The 23,924-nt window shown below is 41.0% G+C and overlaps 1 protein-coding gene across 2 annotated transcripts; it reads left to right on the top strand.

The window, feature by feature from the left end:
* The first annotated feature begins 739 nt into the window (after positions 1 to 739).
* On the top strand, positions 740 to 22,198 carry LOC131593028 (gamma-parvin-like). Of its 2 annotated transcripts, none has more exons than XM_058865193.1 (13): positions 740 to 875; positions 5,626 to 5,719; positions 6,225 to 6,289; positions 9,122 to 9,224; positions 10,161 to 10,301; positions 10,647 to 10,762; positions 11,588 to 11,643; positions 12,529 to 12,551; positions 14,484 to 14,545; positions 14,647 to 14,715; positions 15,555 to 15,656; positions 19,479 to 19,551; positions 21,564 to 22,196. In XM_058865193.1, exons 2-13 carry the CDS (start codon positions 5,641 to 5,643, stop codon positions 21,641 to 21,643), a joined length of 969 nt encoding a protein of 322 aa, XP_058721176.1. In that variant the 5' UTR covers positions 740 to 875; positions 5,626 to 5,640; the 3' UTR covers positions 21,644 to 22,196. The 2 variants fall into 2 exon arrangements, with proteins under 2 accessions (XP_058721176.1, XP_058721177.1); XM_058865194.1 differs by lacking the exon at positions 740 to 875 and adding an exon at positions 3,019 to 3,143 and having other exon boundaries at positions 21,564 to 22,198.
* The last annotated feature ends 1,726 nt before the right edge of the window (positions 22,199 to 23,924 follow it).

Genomic DNA, 23,924 nt, shown 5'->3' with positions numbered 1-23,924 from the left:
ATAACCATGTATTAACAGTGCAAAGCTACAAATACATGAAAAATATATAAAAAAAGTAAAAAACTTTAGGCATCATAGGCATGAAATCAAATGCAACTCATACAGGATTGGCTTCTGCTGTTCTGCAGAAGTCTGGATACTCCATGCACTGGTCACTATATCAGGTTTTGGAGGAAAAAAAGGTGTGTTAATAAATGCAATTCATACCTGGAAGAAATGTCCAGGGAAGGTGGTTTCTGTAGGAAGCTCTTCCTCTTTAATGAGTGATGTAAAAGGGGAGGAAGAGCAGCAGCATTGCCTGCTGGGGATAACTCTTGAGGGCCCTGGTGTGGCTAACTTCCTCTCTAAGGACAAATTAATTCATTTTCTAGGTTTCTCCTTCTGCCAGGTAGGTAGAGTGGTCCTGATCTGCTTTATAAAATACTTGAAGGAGCATGAGGAAAAGGTGTATTTGAACATGATCTTGTCTGCTCTTGGCTAGTTTTTTTGTCATATACAAACCAAAAGTGCTCTGGAATTGCCCTAGAGGCAGAGTAGCCCTGTCGTGCTGGGCAGTGCCATCCACGAACGATCATATCTTTTTAGTATTTTATGGTGTTTCAGGAGTTGCAGGGCTGCGTGTTTCCTGCTCCTGTATTCCTGTTTATTTCAGTCTCTGCAGCAGTGACCAGCACACAGACAATTAAGTTCCGGATGGGACCACAGTTTCGTTTTTAAGAGCAGAGCACTGCGGCACAACTTCCCCTTGTGTGCCTTGTGCTGCCCTGCGTGGGAGACCTCTGAGCCTGGGCTCAGCCCTCGGCCCCACAAACTGCATCCTGACTGCTGGGACAAGGTCTTAGAAGAGTTCTGGAGAGCTACTGAAGGAGAGAGTAGTAAGTTTGGAAAATGGGAGTCCTTTGGGTGCTTTTTTTCATAATTGGTGTTCTTAACTGGAAGATTTTCTGTGTCTGTGAGGATTGTTCTTACTAAGATAACATCTGGTGCTCATGAGCAAAGATGGCTTCTGAAAAGTCTGGCACTGCACAGGGAAGTGAAAGTAAGTTTTAAACCGGGTGCACAATGTGCATTCTCTTATTAATCCTTACTTATTTTTTAATTCTGGTTACCCAAAGGTAGAAATATTACTATTAACTTCCCCATTTGGGTTTTTTTTCCCCGTCCTTTGTGTGACCTACTTAAGAAATGTGTTTGACCTAGGCAGAGTAGGGTTTTCATCTTTTCAAGCAGGAAATGAAACGGATGAAACAGTTTGGTAGCATAGGAAAGTGCCTTGTGAATATTCTACAGCTGATTTGTAAGCCAGAGACCCCCAGTAGTGCTTTGTGTGGTGCCTTGGGGACATCTGGGAGCCAGACCCTGTGAAGACTCATGGAGGAAAAGTCAGCTGTTCTGACCCAACTTGAGAGTTAGTTGTTTATCAGTAGTTGTGACATTGCGAGTTTGTGCAATAGCCTAGCTCCTGACCTAAGAACAATTAGCTTCTTGGCACCCCGGCAGTACACAAGAAATCAAACACCCCTTATCTTTAAAGCAAAGCCTGTACATCCATGGCATTCTCAGAGAATGAGCATTTCATTCAGAGAATGCAATTTCCTTTGAATAGCCCATAATTAAGCATCTATTTTATTTAAAGATGCCATAATGAAATGCCTGTACAGTCAGTATTTAAGCAGTTGTCTCTTACAATCTACTCCAAGTATTGATAAAAAACTTGTGCAGGAGGTATGGGGCCTGGAAAAAAAGGATGTCAACCACAGCTCTAAGCAGCAAATTTAACTGATGGGCTGCAGGGGCTGGTTGCAGCAAATATGGAAATTTGTGTGTGAGAACCAGCTCTTCTGACCTTTCCTGTTTAAACAGCTCACCCAAGGACTTGTCCCCAGCCCAACATAAAATGTTCCATTTTATGTTCCTGTAGTATGTTATTCTCTGAAAGGCTGTTGCCTGGGACCAAGCCTCACCAATATGCTGCACTGCCACATGAAAGACTGCCTGTGAATGCTAATTATGAGTAATAAACAATGAGTCTATTAAATGCTGAAGAACTGCAGTTGTCAGCTTCTGTGGGAGCCTCTGGGAAATGCCTGTGGGAAATCAATATTGATAAATGTGAGCTGAAATACAATAAATGATGGGCTCTTAATGGTGTGTTGCTATGTAGGAATAAGATCTTGGAGATTTAATAGATAATTCCCAATAAAGGGTCAACAGTGATGAAAAAGGAAACAGGACTTAGGAGGAGAGGGGCAGAGACCACTGTGAATGCTGCAGTCTGCCTTTCTAAATCTGGGCAGGTCTGGTTCCTAGCACTTCCAAAAGGCTGTGATCATGCTGGAGGAAGCTCAGAAAAAAGTACTGAGGCTGGTTTTCTAGGGAAGGATAAATGTGGGCTGTCTTTTCTTGGTTTTTGAAAGAGATGGACATGGAGGGTTTGGGGTAGTAGGGCAGGAGGGACACAGAGCATTAACACAGGGGTGTGAAAAATGTGGATCAGTTGATCTTTGCATGGTGCCTTCAGAGGAAGCTGGTGGGTCAGAGCAAGAAACAGGAGATGAAACTTCACATGATGTAGGGCCACACTCCACCTCTTCAATGCTGAGTGCTGAGACAGACACATGTTCAAGGGGTGAGTGGGGAGTTCATGGGAATAAATGTGTTGACAACTTCTAGTGACCAGGCCCCCAGCTTTGCTTTAGGAAGGCTGAACTGCAGACTGTTAAAAATGTTTTGGGGAAGTGTCTATGCATCCTTTCACTGCTTATAGTTCTGGCTTTTTTTCCCAGAAGGACTGGATACCAGGCAAATTAATATTACCCAGTGCCGCAGTTTTAACTCTGAGTTACACACAGGACTGAGGCCCTAGAGGGTATTATGATACATTAATGCAAATTCTGAATTTCAGGCCTTTCCTTACAGGTTTCCAAATTTTAGAGTGGCTTCTGATGTTCGGGTTCCTTGGCCAAAAAGAGCCTGAATGTGTGGCAGGCAGCACACACCACTTTGACAGTTGAAGGAATTAAGAGATACACAACTTGAATATTGCAAAGCTGGGTGAGAGTAAGTTGTAGTTTACACAGACCATTTCTGTTATGAGCTGGACTTCCCCAAGGCATCACAGCTGCCAGAAACTTAATTTAAAAGTAAGTTGTCCTCAGGTTGCTCTCTGTTAATTAACTTCTCTCAGTTCATTTCAACTGGGCAGTCTTAGTTCAGTTGTTCCTCAGGCACTACATCACTAAATTTCTCCCATCTGTTTTTATCAAGCACCTCAAGCATTCAGTTTTGCTGCCACGATAATGAAACAAATTCTCTTGTGACCCTTTCTCTTAGTGCCTTACTAGCAATTTTGTACCAATTTGTTTTACTAGATTGATGTGCAAAAGCATCCAATTGCTATTTTCTACCAATATTGTCATCTTTGGCAAAATCTGTGTTAAAATACATGTTTGTAACATGCTTTGACTAGAGCCTGTAAGAAATATGTGAAAGCCTTCAGAGCAGCACTGTGTTATTTGGTGTATAAAACTAGAAGGCCAATTTGGAGATGTTTTGTGCCACAGCATTTTCAGCAGATGCCTTGCTCTGGGTCATGGGAGCATCTCTTCAGACACCTGCAGCAGCAACCAGGGCTATCTCTGGTAATAGAATGGAGGGAACTAATCCTAAAGCTAGGATTAGCCACTCATTTAAATCCTCTGGATTGCTCTTTAAAAGTGCTGTTCTCACTCATTTCACAGGAAGAGTTAGGAGAAAGGGCTCCCAATGTGGGCCACCCTGGGTAGAGAGTGGGAAAACTCTCCTGTGGGACTCTCTAATATGGAACATCTTGTTTTCTTTTGTACTTTAAAAGAACCACAAACTAGTCAGCATCCCTTCTCCCATAGTGGCCCAGCAGTAAAAGTCTTCCTGGTCACATCTTCTCTGTGTGGACTTCTAGAGTATTTTGGACTGTTGAGAAGGATGAGTTCTGTTACTCATACTAGAACCATAGCCTGTTATAAGTGTCCAGAGCTCTCATCCTCTTGTAATTTCTTTCACCTCTTCAGACCACAGCACAGTTGCAGTTTGTGATTCTGGTTTCTGGCACTTGAATCAATGTGCATTTCATTTATGAAGCACCATCTTGCTTCTTTTGTGTCTGGAAGGCTGGGCCCAGATAGCGGTGGGGAATGAAGCCAAATCCAGATGGTGACCAGTCACAAGTGGAGTCCCCAGAGCTCAGCACTGGGGCCAGTCCTGTTTAATATCTTTATTTTTGATCAGGACAAGGGGATGGAGTATACCCTCAGTCATTTCTCAGATGACACCCAGCTAGGTACAAGTGTTGGTCTGCTGGGGGCAGGACGGCTCTGCAGAGGGATCTGGACAGGCTGGATCCATGGGCCCAGGCCAGTGGTCTGAGGGTCAACAAGGCCAGGTCCTGGGTGCTGCCCTTGGCTCACACCAACCCCTGCAGCTCCAGGCTGGGGCAGAGGGGCTGGAAAGCTGGGAAAGGCCCTGGGGGTGCTGGGGACAGCGGCTGGACAGGAGCCCAGGGGGGCAAGAGGCCAAAGGCCCCTGGGCTGTGCCAGCCGTGGTGTGGCAGCAGGGCCAGGGCAGTGACTGTCCCTGTGCTGGGCACTGCTGGGGCCACACCTCAGATCCTGGGGCAGCTTGGGAACCTCAGGACAAGATGGACATTGAGGGGCTGGAGCGTGTCCAGAGAAAGGAATGGAGCTGGGGAAGTGTTTGGAGCACCAGGAGGGGCTGAGGGAGCTGGGGAGGCTCAGCCTGGAGAAAAGGAGGCTCAGGGGGAACCTTCTGGCTCTGCACAACTCCCTGACAGAAGGGGACAGCTGGGGCTCTGCTCTCAGGGAACAAGGGACAGGACAAGAGGAAACGGCCTCAAGTCATGCCAGGGGAGGTTCAGACTGGACATGAGGGAAAAGCTTTGCACTGAAAGGGCACTCAAGCACTAGAAGGAGCTACCCAGGAAAGTGTTGGAGTCACCATCCCTAGAGAGATTCGAAAACAATGCAGATGTGGCACTTTGGAACATGGTTTAGTGGTGGGTGAACAGTTGAGACCGAATGATCCCAGAGTTCTCTTCCAATATAAATGATTTCATGACTCTATACTAGACTTTGTAAAAGAGACTGTTCAGATGCCAATAGCTGTCCTTGTTTCCCCACAGCTGTACCAGCTGGTCTAATAAAGGAAGCTGCTTATTTTTACTAACTTGTCACAGTAATTTAACTACTGGGTTCTTGTTTTAATACTCCTTAAGTATTGGTAATTTTTATATTTTCTAGCACATATCCAACAATACCTAGGGACTGAAAGCTTCTTTTTCACTTCAGCTGAAATAGGATTTTACTTATCTAATACAGGGACAATAATTAGATGTAATTTAAGCAAGTTTTAGGTTAGGTCTTCAGGTCTTCTTTTCCTACACTTTGATGATTAACAGAAAAAAATGAAAATTGTTTTTAACTTTTTTTCTTTGCACACAATTAAATAAATAGTGGTGAAATAATAACTGATAAAAAAACCTTTTGGTTTGTTTTTCTTAACACTAATTTTGCTCTTTATGTGCCTTTACTCATGTTCACTTCCCCCAAATGTTTTTTACTACTTTGCCAGGAGTGATTAAAGACAATGGATCCAGACTTTTTAAATGTGTTTACACAGCCTTCTACACTTGATCGATTCCTAACTGAGGATGTTATCGCTAAAGGTATGTGCTTTATGAACTAGGACACAAAATAGGCCAAAGAACTACCTGAAGGGACAAACAGAAAATGTGCTGTACAAATGAATTTTGTATTTTTCAGCAGTGATCCCTTGACCATATCAGAAATGAATAAGTTCTGTGTGTGTAATTTGGCTGATGACTCTTTGGGGGCAGATCATGAAGAAGCAACACAAAGTCCAACTGATTCTTTAACTGAAATTTGAGTTTCACTCATGTGGATCTGACCAAGTGTGTTTTCCTCTTTCTAGAATTGTTCATCTAGATCTTACTGATTTAAAGTACACTGAAGCATAATTTCCAACAGCAGGCTTAGTAGTCTGCTATACCAGTTTTTTGCTCACATGGAATTAGTAAAAATGAAAAATAAATGTTTCTACATAGGGAAATTAGCCATATTGGGAATATCAAACTGATAGCAGATTTAGCTGCAAACTTGTTTTAGTAATATCTGATAATTGTGATGGATCTTGTTTGCTTCCTTTTGTAGGCGACAAGAGGAAACTCATAAAACCGACCTCAAGCAACAACCGCAAACTGGAAGAATTGAAACTGGTACCACTTCTTTTACTGTGTAGTTTAACCCTCACCTCAAGCTGAGTTAAAGCAAACAACCTAGTTCTAACCTCTTTCATCCTCTTTCATTAAACTGCCCAGTGCCCCACTCTCTACAGATGGGAATGAGCTCTGCTTTTGGCATTTGGGCTCCATACAAGTGAAGCGGAGCTTTTGTTTCTGCTCAGCATCAGGGTGGCTGGGCCATACAGGATCAAGCTTCTAATGAAGTGAGCTGTGCTGGGTTTGGAGTGCAGATACAAACCTGAGTGGCTTCTGATGTGACACCTCTCCAAACCTGGCCTGGCTTGTACTGATGTGGCTCACCTGTGGGTGAGACACATCAGAAGCACCCATTTACTCTTTCATTGTGATGATAAAGTAACTGCTGTGAGAATCCAGCCAGAACACTGGGCTTGGACCACAAGCAGACCCATGCCAGCATTTGCTGTGACTAAAGAGAGATATGGTGCAAGGTTGCTGCACTGATCCGATGGTAACTTATAGGATTGCTCTACTGATTTGCAGCAGCTTTCACCAGCAGCTGGCTTAGCTGGAAAGGTTAGCAGAGAGCAGAGGGAGAATGGGATGAAAAGTATGCAAGTCACCAGGAATTTGGAATGAAAGCTTTCAGGCCATTGTATGGTACATTGCCTGCTTGAGGTAACTGTGAAGGATGAATCTTATTCACAGGCAAGTACTTTGTTTCCATCTAATTTTGAAAGTCTTCCCAGTGAGTTCAATCACTGTTTCAATTTCTCTAATGGCATTACAGTCCATGTAATGAAACTTCCTGGAAGAAAAGTGGCATGTGTCTTATGAGACCAGCACTCCTTGCATTATGGAGGTGCTGAAATCGTTATAAATATTATAAAAAGCAGCTTAAGATATGTGCTGTTGTTTGTATTTTCTAGCATTTATAAACATGTAGGTAGGTGTGGTTTTTTATTAGGTTTTCATGCACATTTGATCAAAAAGATTTGATTTTGTGTCAGGCTTTCATGATGTTGTTATACAAAAGGGAAACTCTGAAAGGTGGTGCTGCAGAATGCAATTCTGTTGTCTACAGAAAGACCGTATTTGTTATTTTGAGGTTGCCAAAAATGAAGTTTTCCTCAGTTATGAAGATTTCTGTGAGCTTCAGTGCTTAATTCATTTCCTGTCAGAGATTCCTGAGATGATGTTCATCACTGTCTAGTGTCTTTTCTTTGGGTGATGAGGAGATGGAAATTATGTCCTGAGGGAGACAAAGTTCTCTGGGTGCCCATCGGTGCCCTTGACTGCCTTCTTAATCTAAAGATTTGATGGCTTCTCTAGAGAAACATTTGGGATGTAGACAGGGACAGGGAGGAATCTTCAAGGGAAGAACAAGGGAAGTGAAGAAACTCACTGGGGAGAGAGACTGTTTCACTGCATTTTCAGTTTGAGGTGGCTTTGGAGAACTGAGAAATACAAAATGGCTCCCTGTAGTTGCTATAAATATCCGGTTGCATGTAAAATAGAAGATGGTTAAATTTGGAAGACAACAGCAAACTTCTCAAAGTATTCCTTTTCTCCTTTCCCTGTTTACTCATTTTTAGACATGAGGCTCTGCTCTGCAGCCGAGCCCCCATAGCTGGGCAGAACGGAGAATGGTGTGAGCTGCAGGCTGTACATGTGGCTGTCAAGTTGGGAGAGAAAAGGAGGGATGCTGTAGGTCTGTGCTCAGCAGTACTTGCTGCTTTTCTGACTTCCCTCTGGCTGTACTCTTGTGTTTGGGGTACTGCTCTACCCCTTGCACATCCAAAGTGTCCTCAAGAATTAGCTGAAGAGCAGAGCTTTCTGCTCTTGTTACTTCTCAGCAGAGGACATGTTTGACAGCTTCTCAGTTCAGGCTTTTTTAATTCTTGTGCAGTTCCAAGCATCTCAGAGACTTTTCTTTTCAAACCCTTCTTACATTTTTTGTTAATGTTGGCGAGCTTACAGGAATCTGCTATGAATTTTCTCCTCTTTTCAGAGCAAGTGAGAAGGATATTATCCACTCCAGACACTCACTCGTAACAATTAGAGCAATAAAAGCAATACCCTTCCCTCTCACAAGAGGGATGTTCAGGTTGGCAGCCAGCTGGGGCTACTACATTTCTGTTCTACTTCACCAGGTAATCTTCCATTTCTCTCAACACATGTGAATAAAGCACATGCTTGGAGAAGTGCTGAGGAACTGCTTTGTTCTCCTGACTAGGAGCACATGTGGTTCTTCTCCTTTTGTAGCCACACCTTGGCCTCCTGAGCAGCTTCCCCTTGGAAAGGCAGGAAGGATATTGGAAGGCCAGTGGGAGGACTGCCATGTAAAAAAGTTCCAAGGAGGTGTTTGGGGACTGAGTGGTACAATACTGCAGAAAGAAAAAGAAAACAAAACCAGGAGATGAGAGGGAGGAATGCTAATAGCATGGATGAGTACAAGAAACTACCCTCAGAATAAGCCTAGCTTCTTTTCTTACAAACTTCTGCCTGGCAGTTGAATTTGTGTGAATTATGCGATGTTTGATAAAGGTGGGGGATGGGAAGTGTTCTGTGCAGCCTTTTCCCTGGTGGAAGTGGGAAGAGTCTCTCTTCCTAGCTCTATAACAGAATTCCTCGGAATATAGGTAGTGAGATGTCTATCTCTCTTGAAAATTAGGAAGAATTTACCCTATAAAAAACAACCAAAAAGCACAAAGGAAGTGGAGATTGAAAGCAAACCAAGATCTGAGATAAGAGCCTGAAGAGAGAGGTGAAACAGAATGCAGCACTGAGTGCTGTATTGTCTAAACAACGGGAATGTAATTGCTTTGTTTCTACCCCTCCTCACAGTTCTTGACTGAGTGGATCAACAGAACTCTGAAAGAGGAACACATAGTAGTTAAAAGTCTGGAGGAAGACCTGTATGATGGGCTGGTGCTTCATCATCTTCTGGGTGAGCTGCTCCTTTGAGTTTAGTTGTTGCAGACATCTTATGGAGGAACTTTCCAATCAGAGAATAAACCTCAGGAATCGCAGTAGCAGGGACCTGCCGTCACTTCTCACTGCACTGGGGGCCAGCTGTGATAATCACAATTCTGAACAAATTCTCACTATTGTTTTACATGGTTATTTTATTTCTAAGGAATTCTTATTAGCTGCTAGTTGACATAATAAAAAGGTTGACAATTAAGTGTGAAATTTAGTGCTTCTGAAATGAAGGAGGGCTTCATAAACTAGAACACAAAGGTGGCTTGTGGTGCTACCAGAAATACTGGAGGGAATCAGCACTGTAATATGTTTCCCTGTCTTTAAAAAAAAAAAAAAAAAAAAAAAAAATTTAAAAGCTCTTGGTCCAAAGAACTGTTCTGAACTGGTACTGAAACTGGTAAGAATCTAAGAGGCTTTTGGCTCTATCTGGTGCTTGTATAAAGATGTGACCTCCTGGAGCAGCCTGTAATCTATTTCTCCATCTCTCCTGTCCCTACTACATTTGTCTTTCCCTTGTCAGTCTCTTTGGGGATGTCTTTTAAATCTATCTTCTTTCCACCAAGGCTGAGAGCAGCAGCATGAGCAGGACTGGCTGATTTTCATGGTTTACTTGCCTGAGCAATGACCTCATATTTCTTCTATATATGAGTTGATATTGACTTCATACATTGTCGACAGGAAAGATGCACTCCTTGAATTTCTGTTGAAGGAATGTAAAGAGCTAGGGCTGGGGGATGATGCTACAAGGAGTGCCTCTCCCTTTTGCAGAGTTCTGAAATGATATTGAACATTTAAAACAAGACTTCGTGTACTTCACTGTCATTTTATGTTTCTAATTATTTTCTTTTTCCCTACAATGGTGTTAAAATACATCCTTCTTCCTATGGACCTTCTGTAAAAGAAAACTTAGGTTCTCTCAAGCTGGATGTTGACAAGATTGCATTAACAGAAAAAAAACAGCGACAGAAACTCTCCGTGATTCTGGAAGCTGTGGCCAAGTGTTTGCAAGTGGAAGAAAGTCAGCTGAAATGGAGTGTGGAATGTAGGTGCAGAAGTGAAATTAGCAAAAATTATCCATCACAGGCTGAGCTGTAAGGCTGCTGTGGAGGCAGTGTACTGCCAGAACAGTAATTAAACAACCTGTTTTCAATTACTAGTTGAATCAAAAGTGAGACAGACATTTCTGACCCCGCCTGGCTCTGTCTTCTCTAAGTGTGTGGCTTGTGGCTCACTTAAGAGCCCTCAGCATCCCTGTATGTCTCACTTCTAAGCTGTGCTATTGCTAGATTTTCATATTATATAAACCCCAATCTGGTGTCCCCCCCTGTGTTATGGCCCTCACATGTTTTCCACACTGACCATTGTTTTCTTCCCTTACATTCAATAGCTATCTTGGCAAAGGACTTACTGAGCACACTGCATCTTCTGGTTGCAATAGCAAAGCACTTCGAGCCTACCCTGGCTCTGCCTCCAAATATTCAAGTGGAGACAATCACCATTGAGGTATTTTTATTTTACTATTTGTTACAGTAGATCCTAGAGTCCTTCCACAAGGCTAACCTGCTTAGAATTAGGAGAAATGTCTTTGCAGCCGTGAAAGAGATACTTGTATTTTCTGTGAACCACGCCTTTCAATTTCTGAGTTTGGTGGATTAGATTGAGTTTTCAGTTCAGATAGTCTGTCTTTAAAAGGGGAAAAGCACTATGCTGTTTTTCTTCCTCAGCCAAACAAGGGAAGGGTCCAAACTGAAAGCAGCTGTTGAGCTCTGTAAACAAGAAAATGAAGAAATTCTGCTGTTACTGTTTCTAAATGCTTTAAAATAGAAGCTTGTATTCATAAATCATGAAGTTTTTTTAAATGCTGAAGATTTCTTTCTTTAGGTGATGGGAGTTTTTACTCCCCTTCCATTGGGGTCACATTTTGGTACTGTTCTCTGCAAGCAGAGATCTACACACTTTCTTCCTCTATTTTGTTTCTTAAAGTCAATTCTGAGACTGTAGGGAAATATTGAATATCCCAGAATTTGGGATATAATTGCAAAAATTACCACCACCGGTGTATGTAAGCACAGTGTTTTTCACTACCTGAAAGGGAAGAACAGCAAACACCAAGGGCTTCCTCTGATGGGGAAGTAAGAGATTTCCTGCTGGAGACTGAAGAGAGTAGAAGGAAGCAGAAATCTCGTAAAATACTTGTACTAATTGTCCTGGAGTCATTGAATAAACGCCTTCTGATACTCTTTTAAGGCAGCGAACAGGTTATGAAAGCTTGTTTAGGGAATATTTTTTGTGTAACAAACCCAACATTGTTTATTGTCCTTTCAACAGACCACATCCAGAGGATTAAAGACATCAAATGGTGTGGAAAATATCACAGAAAACAAGTAAGAGGGGATATATCTGTTTTTTACATTGTCAATTAGAAAAGAAACATTGTGGGTGTGCACCCCCTTACAAAAAGTAGCTGGGATCATGATGATGAAAAAGGTGTAAGCCTAGGCATGCATATGCATGTGAGTTGTTTATCTGTTTTCTTTGCTTTTTTTATTCTCCTCTTTACATTTGGCATTATGGTGCAATACCTTTATTTATTCAGTATATAAAATTCTCTAAACCAATATGCATGATTATTCCTGAGGCTTAGCATTTGTCATTGCCATGAAATTTCACAGCAAATATAGTAACAAAATTCTGGGACTGTAAATTTACCTATGCTGGACTAAACTGGAAATTTTCTAAAGCCACAAAGGTTTAAATCTACTTTTAATTTGTTGCTGTTGTGTCTTTAAATAAAAAGGAAGGAGACAGTTCTTTTCTTATTTTACTGTGAATGAAATGTTTTAGCTTGCTGAGTGTGTGAAGTACTGTCATTATTAAAGGAGTTAAGCAGGATACCACTTATATACCAAAAAAATATGGACATCATTCTAAGAAATAGAAACAGGTTTTCCTATTATCATTTTTTATATGCCAAGAATGTCTTCAAGCTCTAATATCATGAGCAGCTTATTGGAAGAGGATATTGAGGATTGTGCTTGTAAAATAAATGTTCATTGGTGTGTGGGCCAGGTAAAATCTCATATGCTTCCAAGATCCCACACAGATATGCAGTACTGAAAAAGGTCTGTTGGAAGGTCACTCTGACATAAAGTTAATGCCACTTTGAACTCTATCTCCTGCTTTACAGGATAGCAGATAAGCAAAGCTTATGAATAAGATCAGCTCTGCTGAATCATTTTTCTAACTCTTGCTTATTATTGTACTTCCAGAGAGAATATAGAAGCACAGTCAAGTAAGTGCTGGCATTGCCAAGTTCAGTATTTCATTATGTGCTTTTATACATCATGTCCTGATCCATTTTTACCCCATGATAAAATCAGTATGCTCCCACTAAAGTTAATGGAGATTGATGGATTTTTTTTTCCTGGTGTTTTTCTCCAAATGTCTTCTGTTAATGCCTGCTCCTACCAACATAATACAGCTTGGAAACTGGGTGGTCACTTTGCCTGTGGACTGCAGGCAAGAGATGGGAGGGGAGACAGGACATGAAGGTGGGTTGATGACCCAAAAAAAAAAAAAACCTGGCTGGGGGCACAATGCAGCTTGGATTTGAGCATGGACCATGTTGAAACTATTTATAAAGGTTTCAGAACTGTGGTTCTCGTTGCTACCGGTTTTCACACTTTCCTTCCCACAGTTTGCAAATGGGATTTTAAAATCCACTGGAACTCAGTTGTGGATGGCAGCTCAGTTTAACCAACGTCCCCAGAGCTTTTGCCCTTAGGAATTTTGAGGGCTGGGAAACAGTTGAGGTGAAAAATGTCCCTGTTTGCGAAGCCTGCAGAAGGTCTGGGCACTGCTCAGGCTTCAATGTGAGCTGCTCTTCCCTGCTGCAAATGAGCACATTGCATCCCCAGAGAAGCAAGGCAACCATTTGAATTCTCTGCTGTGCCCTTTTTTTGGCATTTTCATCCTTTGCAGAGGTGCAAACTATATAATTTGATATGTATTTATGATTTATTCCACTGGGTGTTCTCTAGTGTGGGCTGAAATTGTGAAAAAACTCCAACACTCACCCCCCACCCCAAACAAAAAAAATATAAAAGAAAAAAAAAAAAAAAAGGAAAAAAAAAAAAGAAAAAACCCGAACCCATAATTAGGTGTTTCTTGTAGTTGGCTGATTCTTCTGGGAAGAGAAATCTGCAATTCATTCTTCAAGATGTTCTCTCTCTATTTTTGACACAGCTTTCCTAGCAAAGAGAAATCCTAAAGCGTGGCTCCAGTAGAGGGCTCTCTCTGATTTGTTTGATTCACCTATTCCCTGACACTGCTCCTGAAGCAATCCCCAAACAGGCAGAACAGAGAAACCTGAGGAATCCCTTTCACAAAGGAAGATTCTCTTTTGGGAGGAAATTCCCTTAAGCAAAGCTGCCTTTCCTATGCTGTAGAATCTAGTTCTCCATGTAATTGTGCTGCCAGAGTGCCTCTCGTTGCTCAGGGTGTTTCAAATATTTTGCTCATGCTTGAACCAGAGCTGTGTTGTGGCTGGGTAAGGAGATGGATCCTGCTTTTGCTGAACCTGGGCAGAAAGGGGAGGTGAGGATGGGATTTGGATCTCGTTTCTTTAGAAGTCTTTAGACTCCTGCTAGTTTTCTGGCACAGCTCTGCTGGCACCAAGCTCACTGCCGCTTTAAACTGGGTGGCAGAGCTGGCTGTTTTTGAGGTCTCTGAGTTTTCAGAAGAGAGGCAGAGTATCCATATCTTGCTTGTGGTTTTTTGAAGGAGGGAGACTGGTTTTTTTTTCTGCAAATTTGGTGTAATTGGTATTTCTGTTTGAGGACAGCAGTAAAACATACAGCTCTTCTGCTCCCTGCATTTTACCCCAGAGATTCAGGGTTAAAAAAAGTAAGTGAAAAGAGATAAACTGTAGTGATGTGAAATTTAGTTAGTGCTCAGACTGGTGGCAGCACAAACTGAGAACCTCTGCAGGTGAAAATTACAGAGGTGAATGAAGTAAATTGTTTTCTCTGATGTGGTCAGGCTGAAGGGAAGGCTGTCATCCGGTCCTCTGATAAATGTAAAAGCAGCATCTTTCTCTGCCTCCCTGCTACTCCTTTCCTTCTTGGATTGTAAGCTGCAAATACCTTTCTCCTTCTGGAGCCACATGAAAGCTCTGATCTCTCAGTTATTCAAAATAAAACCAATTAATGTTGTTTTGATACAGAAGAAGATGCCTTTGATGAATTATTTAACTGCGCTCCAGATAAACTGGGTGCTGTAAAAAAGGTAATTTACTTTTTTTAGTAGACATCAAAATCTGTTAGGCCAGACTTAAATACTGAAAAAATTAGTGTTTTTTTTCCTTTCCCCCTTTCTTTTTTCTTTAGGCACTCTTGCAATTTGTTGACCAGCATGTTGGAAAATTAGGGTTAAATGTGAAAGACATCGAATCTCAGGTAGTGTGCTCCAATCTGCATGTTATCCATGATTTGTCAGCCATTTGTGTGTTTCCTGTCACCATTAGGAACTCTCCTTTCTTATTACAGTAATTTGAAATTTGGCAACACAATGATTTCCAGGTTTAGGTTAAGACATTAAGCTTTGGTCTCTGAAGTTTCTGAAGCTAATAATTAAAGCAAAAGTACAGCCTTTGTATTGAATGCTGTCCTTATAATACTACAGGGAGTAATTTTCAGTCTGCCCAACTCCTAAGGGTGCTTTCTTTGTAAGGATGAAAATAAAGGTGTCCTGAACATTAAAATGAAAGCCAGGTTGATTGCTATATGCAGTGATTGTTGATTCTGCATTTACTTCATGGTATGAAAGCCTTATTTTCGCCACATTTCAAAGTCTCATCCTCTGAATGGAGAGCTTCTTTAGAGTATGAAGTTGCAAGAAAAGTTGGGCTGAGCACCCTGGGCTCTGGTGAACGGGGTGCTCTTCTGGATTTTTCCAGTGTGCAACTGTAAGAAAAGAAGGTTTTCAAGTATTTTTTCACACATAACTATGCACAATTTTCTATTATTTATAGTTATGTATTTGTGCTCATCTGAAGTATTTTCATATTTAGAATAGTTTTTTTAATAGCTGTCCTTTTACAAGGTTTTATTTTCACAAGTCTTAATTTGGGAGCCTTATCTAACTAAATATGAAGTTCACTGTGGAAGAGGTTGAGGGAACTGAGTCATTACACTGTCTGCTTGCCCAAGTAACATTTACATTCCTTTATTGCTAGAATGGCATTTACTGAAATAGTTTACTAAAGCCAAATAATTTTCAGGTAAATCTTATTTAGTTTTCAGATGGAGTTATCTTACTTCTTTTAATTGGACAACTAGAGGGTTACTTTCTGAATTTAAGGAATTTCTTCCTGACTCCGGCCAGCACCATGGAGATGGTATGTTGTTATGAAATTATTTAGAGCTTGAGCCATCAAATTGCTTCTTGTTCTGCCTCTTGCTTCCACTGCTGCAGTTGTGTGTGAAGTCCCATGCCCACAGTGTTTGCAGGAGAGGGTTTGGGGGCAGTGCCAACACAGGTGCTTGGGGCTGTTAAAATATCTCAGAACAGGTTGGTGTCCTCTTCAAAATTAGCATCTCATGGGAGGCAAACACCTGTTACTTGTGTTTGTTTGGCATGACCATGATTCTGCAGCCTTATGGTGAAATCCAGGGCTCTGTTTGGTGTGGAATGGGTGTGTTTTCTTCTACCAGTCTGTCCTGCAAACAGGATTTGAAAAGGATGACACCTCTTGCATAGCAGAACTTGGATCCCTGTGAGCTTCTTTATGCTGCCCTAAAAATATACTTCAATTCAAGACAGGGCTGGCACATTTTGAAGGCCCCTTCTGTTTTTGGGAAGCTCTTGAGAGTTTGTATCCTTTCCTCCCCCAAGGCTGGGGGCAGTAACATACTCAGCCAGACCTGCTTGGCACCTTTTTCCACCTCTACCAGGCAGATTTCATCTGTGCTTTAAAAGTAAAAGCTGTTACCAGCCAGAAGGAAGTGTGTGCTGGGCTGCCTCCTCCACAGGTCTGGAATGTTGATATATTTTGAGATATTTGAGGTATTTTCAGATTGTCTCTGGTGTGGGTAGGCTTTTTTTTTTTTTTTTTTTTTTTTTCATTTGGATCACTGAGTAGCTCTGAAAATCTTGAAACTGTAGATATTTTTCCTGGTTTGTGCTCAAGTCTCTGGAAGTGAAATGCGTCAGATCTTTTTTGCTTGAGAGCTGCCAGAGAAGAAACTCTCTTCTCTGGCATGGTTTGCATTACGGCTTTCCTGCACAGATGAAGCTTTCATCTTATTCCCAACCTTAGCAGAGTTAATGCCGCTGGGCAATATGTTGCCTTCAGCAAGGCAGACACCCTGGTTCAGGAGCAGCACGGTGACCTCACTCTGGTCACTCGGTTCATCTGCACACAACACCAATGTGATGGATGGCAGAAATGGCGTTTATTGCTGGAGAATTTGACGCTTTATAACCTGGGTTCACAGTGTTACTCCCATCTGCTTTCATCACAGCTAGGTGCTATTGGCTAATTACGGGGCAATTACCATACACTATGGGGAGGGGGGGTGATTCTATCTTTCTGTTACATCCCGATATCTTCCAAACACCGGGCCCTAGCTTCCCACAGCAATATTTATTTGTAATGAAAATTCTCAGAGGTCCTATATTAACAAATAAATATTCCCATGGAGCTTTTCAAAGTTTAAAAGCACAGTTGTCTGACACCTAGGTTCAAATGTTGTCAAAATTTCATTGCTGCCAGTTGGTAACTGTTTAAAGCATTAGGAAAAAAATGTGGGTTTTTTTAATCTAAGAACAGGGAAAACGTGTTTTGAAGGGTTGAATCAGACATAATATATGCATTTCCCCAGAGTTGTTTTTATTCCCTTTCTCTTCCACTGAGTTTACAAAATTATTTGGTCTGTTCCCATTGGATTGCACAGAAATTTTTAAAATTTGCATTAGCTTTATTTCGAGGAAGTCACTGGATAATTTCTTATTTAAAAATTCATCAATAACCATTTTCTTTTTGGTTCAGCCCTACTGTAGCCTCACAGATGTTTTTCTGGAAATGAGATAGCCCTAAAATTCTGGTACAAATCAAAGCTCAGACTTCCTAGCTCTTACCCTGCCCATCACTGGCATCAGAGATGAATAGAATGGGGTTGGGTACTGCTTCAGTACAAATATCTTTATCAAAGTTCTTGCCATAAAATGTACTACTTTTAGAAAACATAGTAATTTCATTTTAACAAAGTTACTCCCAAGGATTGGACTTGCTGTTGAACAGTTTTCCAAAGTGGTATTTCCCATTTGTTTCTCCTCTGATGCTCATTACAAAATGAAAAGCAGGATGACACTACAACTAAAAATATCGATCGACCATAGCTCAGCTGTCATTTGTACACAAAACATGTCTTTCAATTTCCCTGTGCTTTCTAACTTCCTGTCATTTTAGACATTAATTGGTGCAGTAAAGTATAAAGATGTAGCCTTTGCTGGGATTTAAAAGATCTCATTTGTTGTTGGAATGGTGACAACCATATGCACTGTTGGGATAAGTGTGGTGCATCCACCTTACAGTTCCTTCTAACCAAAACCATTCCCTGACTGAAATTCAGGAGGTGATCGATTTTGAGGTGCAAGAAGACAACACTGCACATGGGCAGGTTTGTTGCAGGGTTTTTTGGGGTGTTTATAGCAAAAAAAAAAGGTGTTTACAAGTAACCGTAAAGAAGTGCAGCTCTGGGAGCTCATGAATGTAGAAAGGTGTGTTTTTTCTGTCACAAAGAATACAAAATAGTTGAGGCTGAAACTAGGAGGGATATCTGTACAATCAGGAGAGGAAAATGATGATGATGGAGGGCTTGTGTGCTTATCAAAACTGTACTGAACTCAGTACTTTTGCCAAAACAGGCCCAGAGCTGAAATGCCCCAGATGTCCTGGCTGCTTTCCAGTTGTAAATTCTAGAAAACAGTCCAGGTCTTTTGAGTCAGAAAGCACAGCTGGACAAAGCACCTTATTTTTAAGGCTTCCCTTTCTTGGGTAATTATTGGTATTTCTGTCTGAAGATGCTTCTTGAAATGTGCATGTTGTCATTCCTTGAAAATCTCCAATGCATTACAGAGAGGGAAATGTGTCCTTTTTGCCTGTGCTGGTTTATTAAGGAAACATTTGATTTATTCATTCCCATCAGCAAATTGTGTAGAACTGCATGGTCTTAAGTTCTCCTCTCTGCTAACTATCAGAGGAAGAAAAGAAACCTGAATCCAAACAGGCAGTCTCAGCTACTTGTAAATCAGAGAAGCAGGTGAAACATAAATCTCTTGCTTCACTTCAGAGCCCAGGGGTTTTTCTTGGCTTATGCAGGGGGGACTCCTGTGCTTGTTGTCACAACATAACAGAGAACAGCAGCCTCCCAAAGGATAAACTGCCCAGTAGCTCATGGAAGGCAAGAAGAGGCAATCTGGAGTTCATTCAGGTCTTGTTACTCCTTTAGAGAAAAGGAATTTCCAAATTACCAGCCAAGTAAATAACCTTAAGCTGTTAGAAGGGGATATTCCTTTTAAAAAACTTGTTACCACTACTGATTATGTGTGCGATGCTGCTTTTATGTGGGGGAGAGAAAAAGCAGTGAGGAAAAATTAGAAAAAACCCCTCAGCCTTTATTCATAGATGTGTGTTTAATTTCTGATGAGTGTTATTGAGCATATCATCACTACTATTAATGTGAATAGACATTTTAGAAGTACAGCAGAAACTTCTAGCTAACAAGCATACCTGACCTTTGCAATCCTGAATGAAATATCGAGAACTTTTTCCTTTTTGTTTGTTCCAAGTGTGGTGAGCATACATGCATTGTTTAAAAATACCCAGAAATAGACTCCATGCGTCCATTAGATCCAGTTAGGAATCTAGCCTGTTTTTCCCATTAACACAAGCCTTTCACATACAAGGTCTATTTTTAAATAAATGGATTCTTCTGCCCACCTCATGGGATATGTTTTGCTCGAGATGGATTTTACATCTAATTTTATATTATAATTGGTAAAAATTCTGAAGGGCACTTCATCAAAACTAAGGAGAGGAATATGAGTGTATATTTATGAATCAGTATCTTCAGCAACTAGAGAAATACTTTTTAAAGCCTTCTGTTGGTTAGAAAATATTGTCAGCTATATTAATATTTCTCTCTCTCTCCAACAGCTCCACAACATTAACCTGGCATTGGAGTTGCTAGCAGAGGGAGGTCTTCTGAATTTTCATGTGAACTCCGAAGGTGAGTCATGACATGCAAACTTACCTGGAATAGAATTACTAACATCCCAGCTTAGCAAAAGTATGGGTAATTACAGAAAGCAGGTTCTGGAAATGACACTGACACATTTCATTATATGGCTGCCCTACAGCTCCTCATGTAGAATGAATGGTAGAGGTAATAAGATTTTTTTTTTTTTTTAAATCATTATTTCTATGTTAAAAAAGTTGGATTGTTATAAGTTTAGTAACTTTACACTAAACTTAAACTGTTTAGTAATTCAGTATTTGTTAAAGATTTAAATGAGTGACAGCTCCTAGGGAAATTACAGCAGTTGAGCTGGAGGCAAAGCTATTTTCCTGTCTCAGAAAAACTTTCAGTGCATTAAAAGCAAGCTTGTTTCTGTGGGAAGACACCTTGAAGAATTTCTCTGGAAAATCCAAAACACTGATCACTCTATTCAAACTCAGAATATGGTGGGTCAGTCCCCTGAATATGTAAGTCACAGTTTCTTAGTTGCTGTTATTCTTGGTTCAGACCTGGGAGCTGAATCTTGATTTTCATCCAAGTGAATGTTTCCATCACTGAATCAATGTATATGCATGCTCCTCTTTCTTTCTCCACCACAAAAACAAACAAACAAATAAGCTCCATTTGGGTGAGTCCAGTTTTCCAATTAAAAGACTCCAAAGAAAAATTTGGTGCCATATCCTGGTGGGATGAGGGATGTGGTTAATTAATGGGTGGTGCTGTGGCTGCAAAGTCTGACCTGTAGCAGGGCACATAATCCCAGCATTCCTCTACCAGTTTGCTGCTGAATAGGGAAGTCAAATCTTTATTAAAAATAAAAAGCATTATTCCAGTTCTAGCTCCCTGTTAGTTAGTCATGAATGGGTGCATGTGTTTGGTACGTAACAGATGGCATCATGGAGAGGGAAAGAGAGAATTTAGGGCTTCCTTTTTTTTTTCCTTTTGTTCTCTTTTCCTGCTACTGCTTGGATGATGTCAGCAGTTTGCATGCTGGGCATTCATGAATTGTGAGCTTTTTGCTGTGCTGCACAGAGCTAGGAGCCTGGAGCTAATGTGCTTTTATTTATGTTAAAATTCACAGAGTAATCAGTATGGGCTCAGGTCTCCATGCTGAGATCCACCTTTTGTGTGAAAAGAGAAATCTGTGCTTTCCTTCCTCCCCTCTGGCTATTCTGCACTGCTTCGAACACAGAGTTGATCAGTATAAGAAATATTGGTGTCAACATTTGCAAGTCTTTTAGCTTCACTGGGGAAATCCTCAGCTAGTGAGTGAATTGAATATGGTTTAGGGGTCCTAGTTTGTTACAGCTACACTATTTAGACTCTTCAAGGATCTCATTTTATTAGTGTTTCTTTGTAAGTCTTTCTCCCAGTGATTTACAGCACCATAAGAAAGGTAAGTCCTCTGAATCCTATTACCCTATTCTTCTGCAACTTTTAAATACAAAAGCAGTTTATATAGCCAAGAAAAAATAAACTGAAAACTAAAGAAAAAACCCAAAACAACAACAAAAAGCTCAACAAACAAAAGACCCCAAACAAAGAAAAAAACCAACCCAAAAAACCACCAAAAACCAATGCATCAAATGGCAGCAAAACATGATGGAAATATTACAACAAAAAATAAAGAAATAAAGTGTCAGGTAATTCCAACATGATTCCTGATACAGAATAATCATAGAAAACTTCAAGATATAAAGCCCTATTAAATTGTGTACTCTGTTCTTTGCTAGTGAATTTCTTACTCTGCATTATTTGCCCTCATTTGCCTTCCAGCAACAGAGTGCAGCAGAAGTCCCTTTTCTTCAAGTTAATTTAATAAATTATTAGCTTCTACCTCTGTAGTTTCTATTTTGCTTCCTGTCACAATTAGGTTGTCCAAGTTCACATTATAATTGGGGAAAGGTGGGAGATTGTCTTTGGGAGGTGCTGTCTCATCCTGTTCCAGGGATTGCTAATACTTCCCATCTGTTTTTTTTTGACTCTGTTTTGTGTATCTACAGATATAGTGAACGGAGATATGAAGGCGATAATGCGAGTTCTGTATTGCTTGTATTCCAAATACAGAACCAAAGAAGCATGAAGAACAAGGCCAAGAGCTTGAGCTGCCTTTTTTTGGATTTTTTTTTTCCCCTAGCAGGCCATGATGTGATTTTTTTATTCCCAGCTCTGTTTGCCACTGTTTCTGGGCATGCACTGGTGTTTGACACCTGCTGTGTTAACATTGTATAGCAACTGTGCTGTTCATTCAAGGTTTCACAAACACAGCCTGAGCAACTGTAAATGTGTGTCCGCAGCTGTTGTGCTATGTAATTCTAGGGCTGTAGCTCTTGTTCCAGATCCTGCCTTCTGTTTTCTTTGAGCCCCCTCAATGCTGCAAAGAAATTAAATGTATGTTTATTCTGGGCTCTGCATTCTTTTCTCCTGAAGGTGACTTTGAAAGTTGTTGCATCCTCCCCATTTTCCTGCTTTGGGAAATCATTTGGGAAACTAATGAGGAGAAAGACCCACCAGGGTGGGAAGGCTGAGACACACCTGAAGTTCAAAGCCTGCTTCAGAGAGGTGGCCAGTGCTGTCAGTCAAGAGGCTATGAATTGGATGCCAAATGAATAGGTAGCAAAAATGAAATCTGAATTTACCAAGTGTTTGATAAATGATTCAGTGCTCATTTGCTCAAATATGGAAAAGGCACTCAGAACAATACACTGGTGTGAGACTGTGCAGGAACAGGGGGTTCTCCTGCACAGCTGTAGAAAGATGCTCTTATTTTCCTTGCTAAGCCAGTGCCAAACTGTGTCCAGCTCCAATTGCAGCCCTGACACAAACTCTAATTAGCAGGGATGCCAATCCCTGTCAAGCATGTTGTGAGAGGGAGTCACACGTCTGCACTTTGTCTGCAGTAAGAGGTGGGCAGCTGCTGGCTGGGCTCTGCAGCTGCTGGAGGTAGAGCCACTACAGGTAAGAGCAGTGAAATTCCGTTTCCCACCACCTCTGACAGCTGAGTCATCTCAAACTCCTCAGGCACTCCTAGGTGAATTTGTTCAGCCTCCATCCTCAGCCTCCCAGCAGTTTCCTCTGTATGCATCAAGGTAGCCGTGATTTATTAACGGTCACCCTTGGTCATTCTTGGGGGATTTAAATCAGAACTCCTTTCAAAACCTTCATCTACTCTCTTGACCTTAAACTTACATCATGTTGCATAAAACTAGAGATATAACTAGGGAAAAAAAAAAAAAAAAAGCTTCAGGATTTTTTTTGCTTCCATCTAAACTGATTAAATTTCCTGCCATCAGTAACTCGTACATTTGATCTCTAGTCTGATCCTCCATCTGTGTGTTAACAGGAAACCAGAGCTCACCGAGTGCAAGTGCTGACATTTACAGAGGAGAATTTGTTGTGTCTACCTCTGGATCATGCAGCCCAGGGCTATCTAAGATCCTTAGATAGCAATTCTGATAAGTCTTTTGAAAATGGTAATACTGCACAGCTGCTGGGGGACAGTGTTAGCGTTCAGGAACACATAATCATGGAATGATTATATGAAGGTGCTTTATTGAAGAGCTCTGGGTGTCAGTGGTACACATACCCAAATCTGACCCAACTTGGTTTTGAGCTGAACATGTTTTTATACTCTATTGTTATATAACTTTCATATTAATTATTAAACTTATATTGTTCTATTGTATGCATTGTTTTTACCCAAGCATGGATTTCTTGTGATCCCCCCAAACCCCTAACATAGTTTCTCATGATTCTTTAAACAATAATTATATCTAATCACATCTAACACTTTATATAATTTATCATATGCTGACTACACAGGTGCAGTTTCACATGATCTTAGCAAGCACAAGGCCTAACATTTCCCAGGGCCTACTTTTAACACTTTTCCCAGGGCTTGCCAAGCCTAACTTTCTTTCTAACTCCCCGAATTTTCTGATTTTAAAATCTTTTACTATCAACAGAACTGTGCAAACTGCCTCGAGACAAATCCCTTCTGCACCAAGAATTAGCTTCTAACATTTTCACAGAGAAAAATACAATGTGTGGTGCCAATGACCTACCAAGATCACTTGATTCCCAAGCAAATGTTAGTTGTGTGTGCTGATCTGGACAATTTAAGTAAACACTTGTTTTTTTCATTTGCAAGTTGCCACAGGCACCTCGCATAATTCCTTAATGGGCTTCCAAGAATTAGCTGGGAGACATAAGAAGTTCATTCGTACTTTGCAGAATTTTAGGCTGCTGTAACACTGCACATAGAACATGCATTCATTGTAGAATGAGCTGCAATTGAACAGATCATAGCCAGGATGTAGCTTGTGGAGAGCAGGGGTGATGAGGCAGGAGGGGCTGGTCAGTGA

Source organism: Poecile atricapillus, chromosome Z, assembly GCF_030490865.1.
Source record: "Poecile atricapillus isolate bPoeAtr1 chromosome Z, bPoeAtr1.hap1, whole genome shotgun sequence".
Taxonomy (NCBI): domain Eukaryota; kingdom Metazoa; phylum Chordata; class Aves; order Passeriformes; family Paridae; genus Poecile; species Poecile atricapillus.
This window is presented reverse-complemented; position numbering and strand designations above follow the sequence as displayed.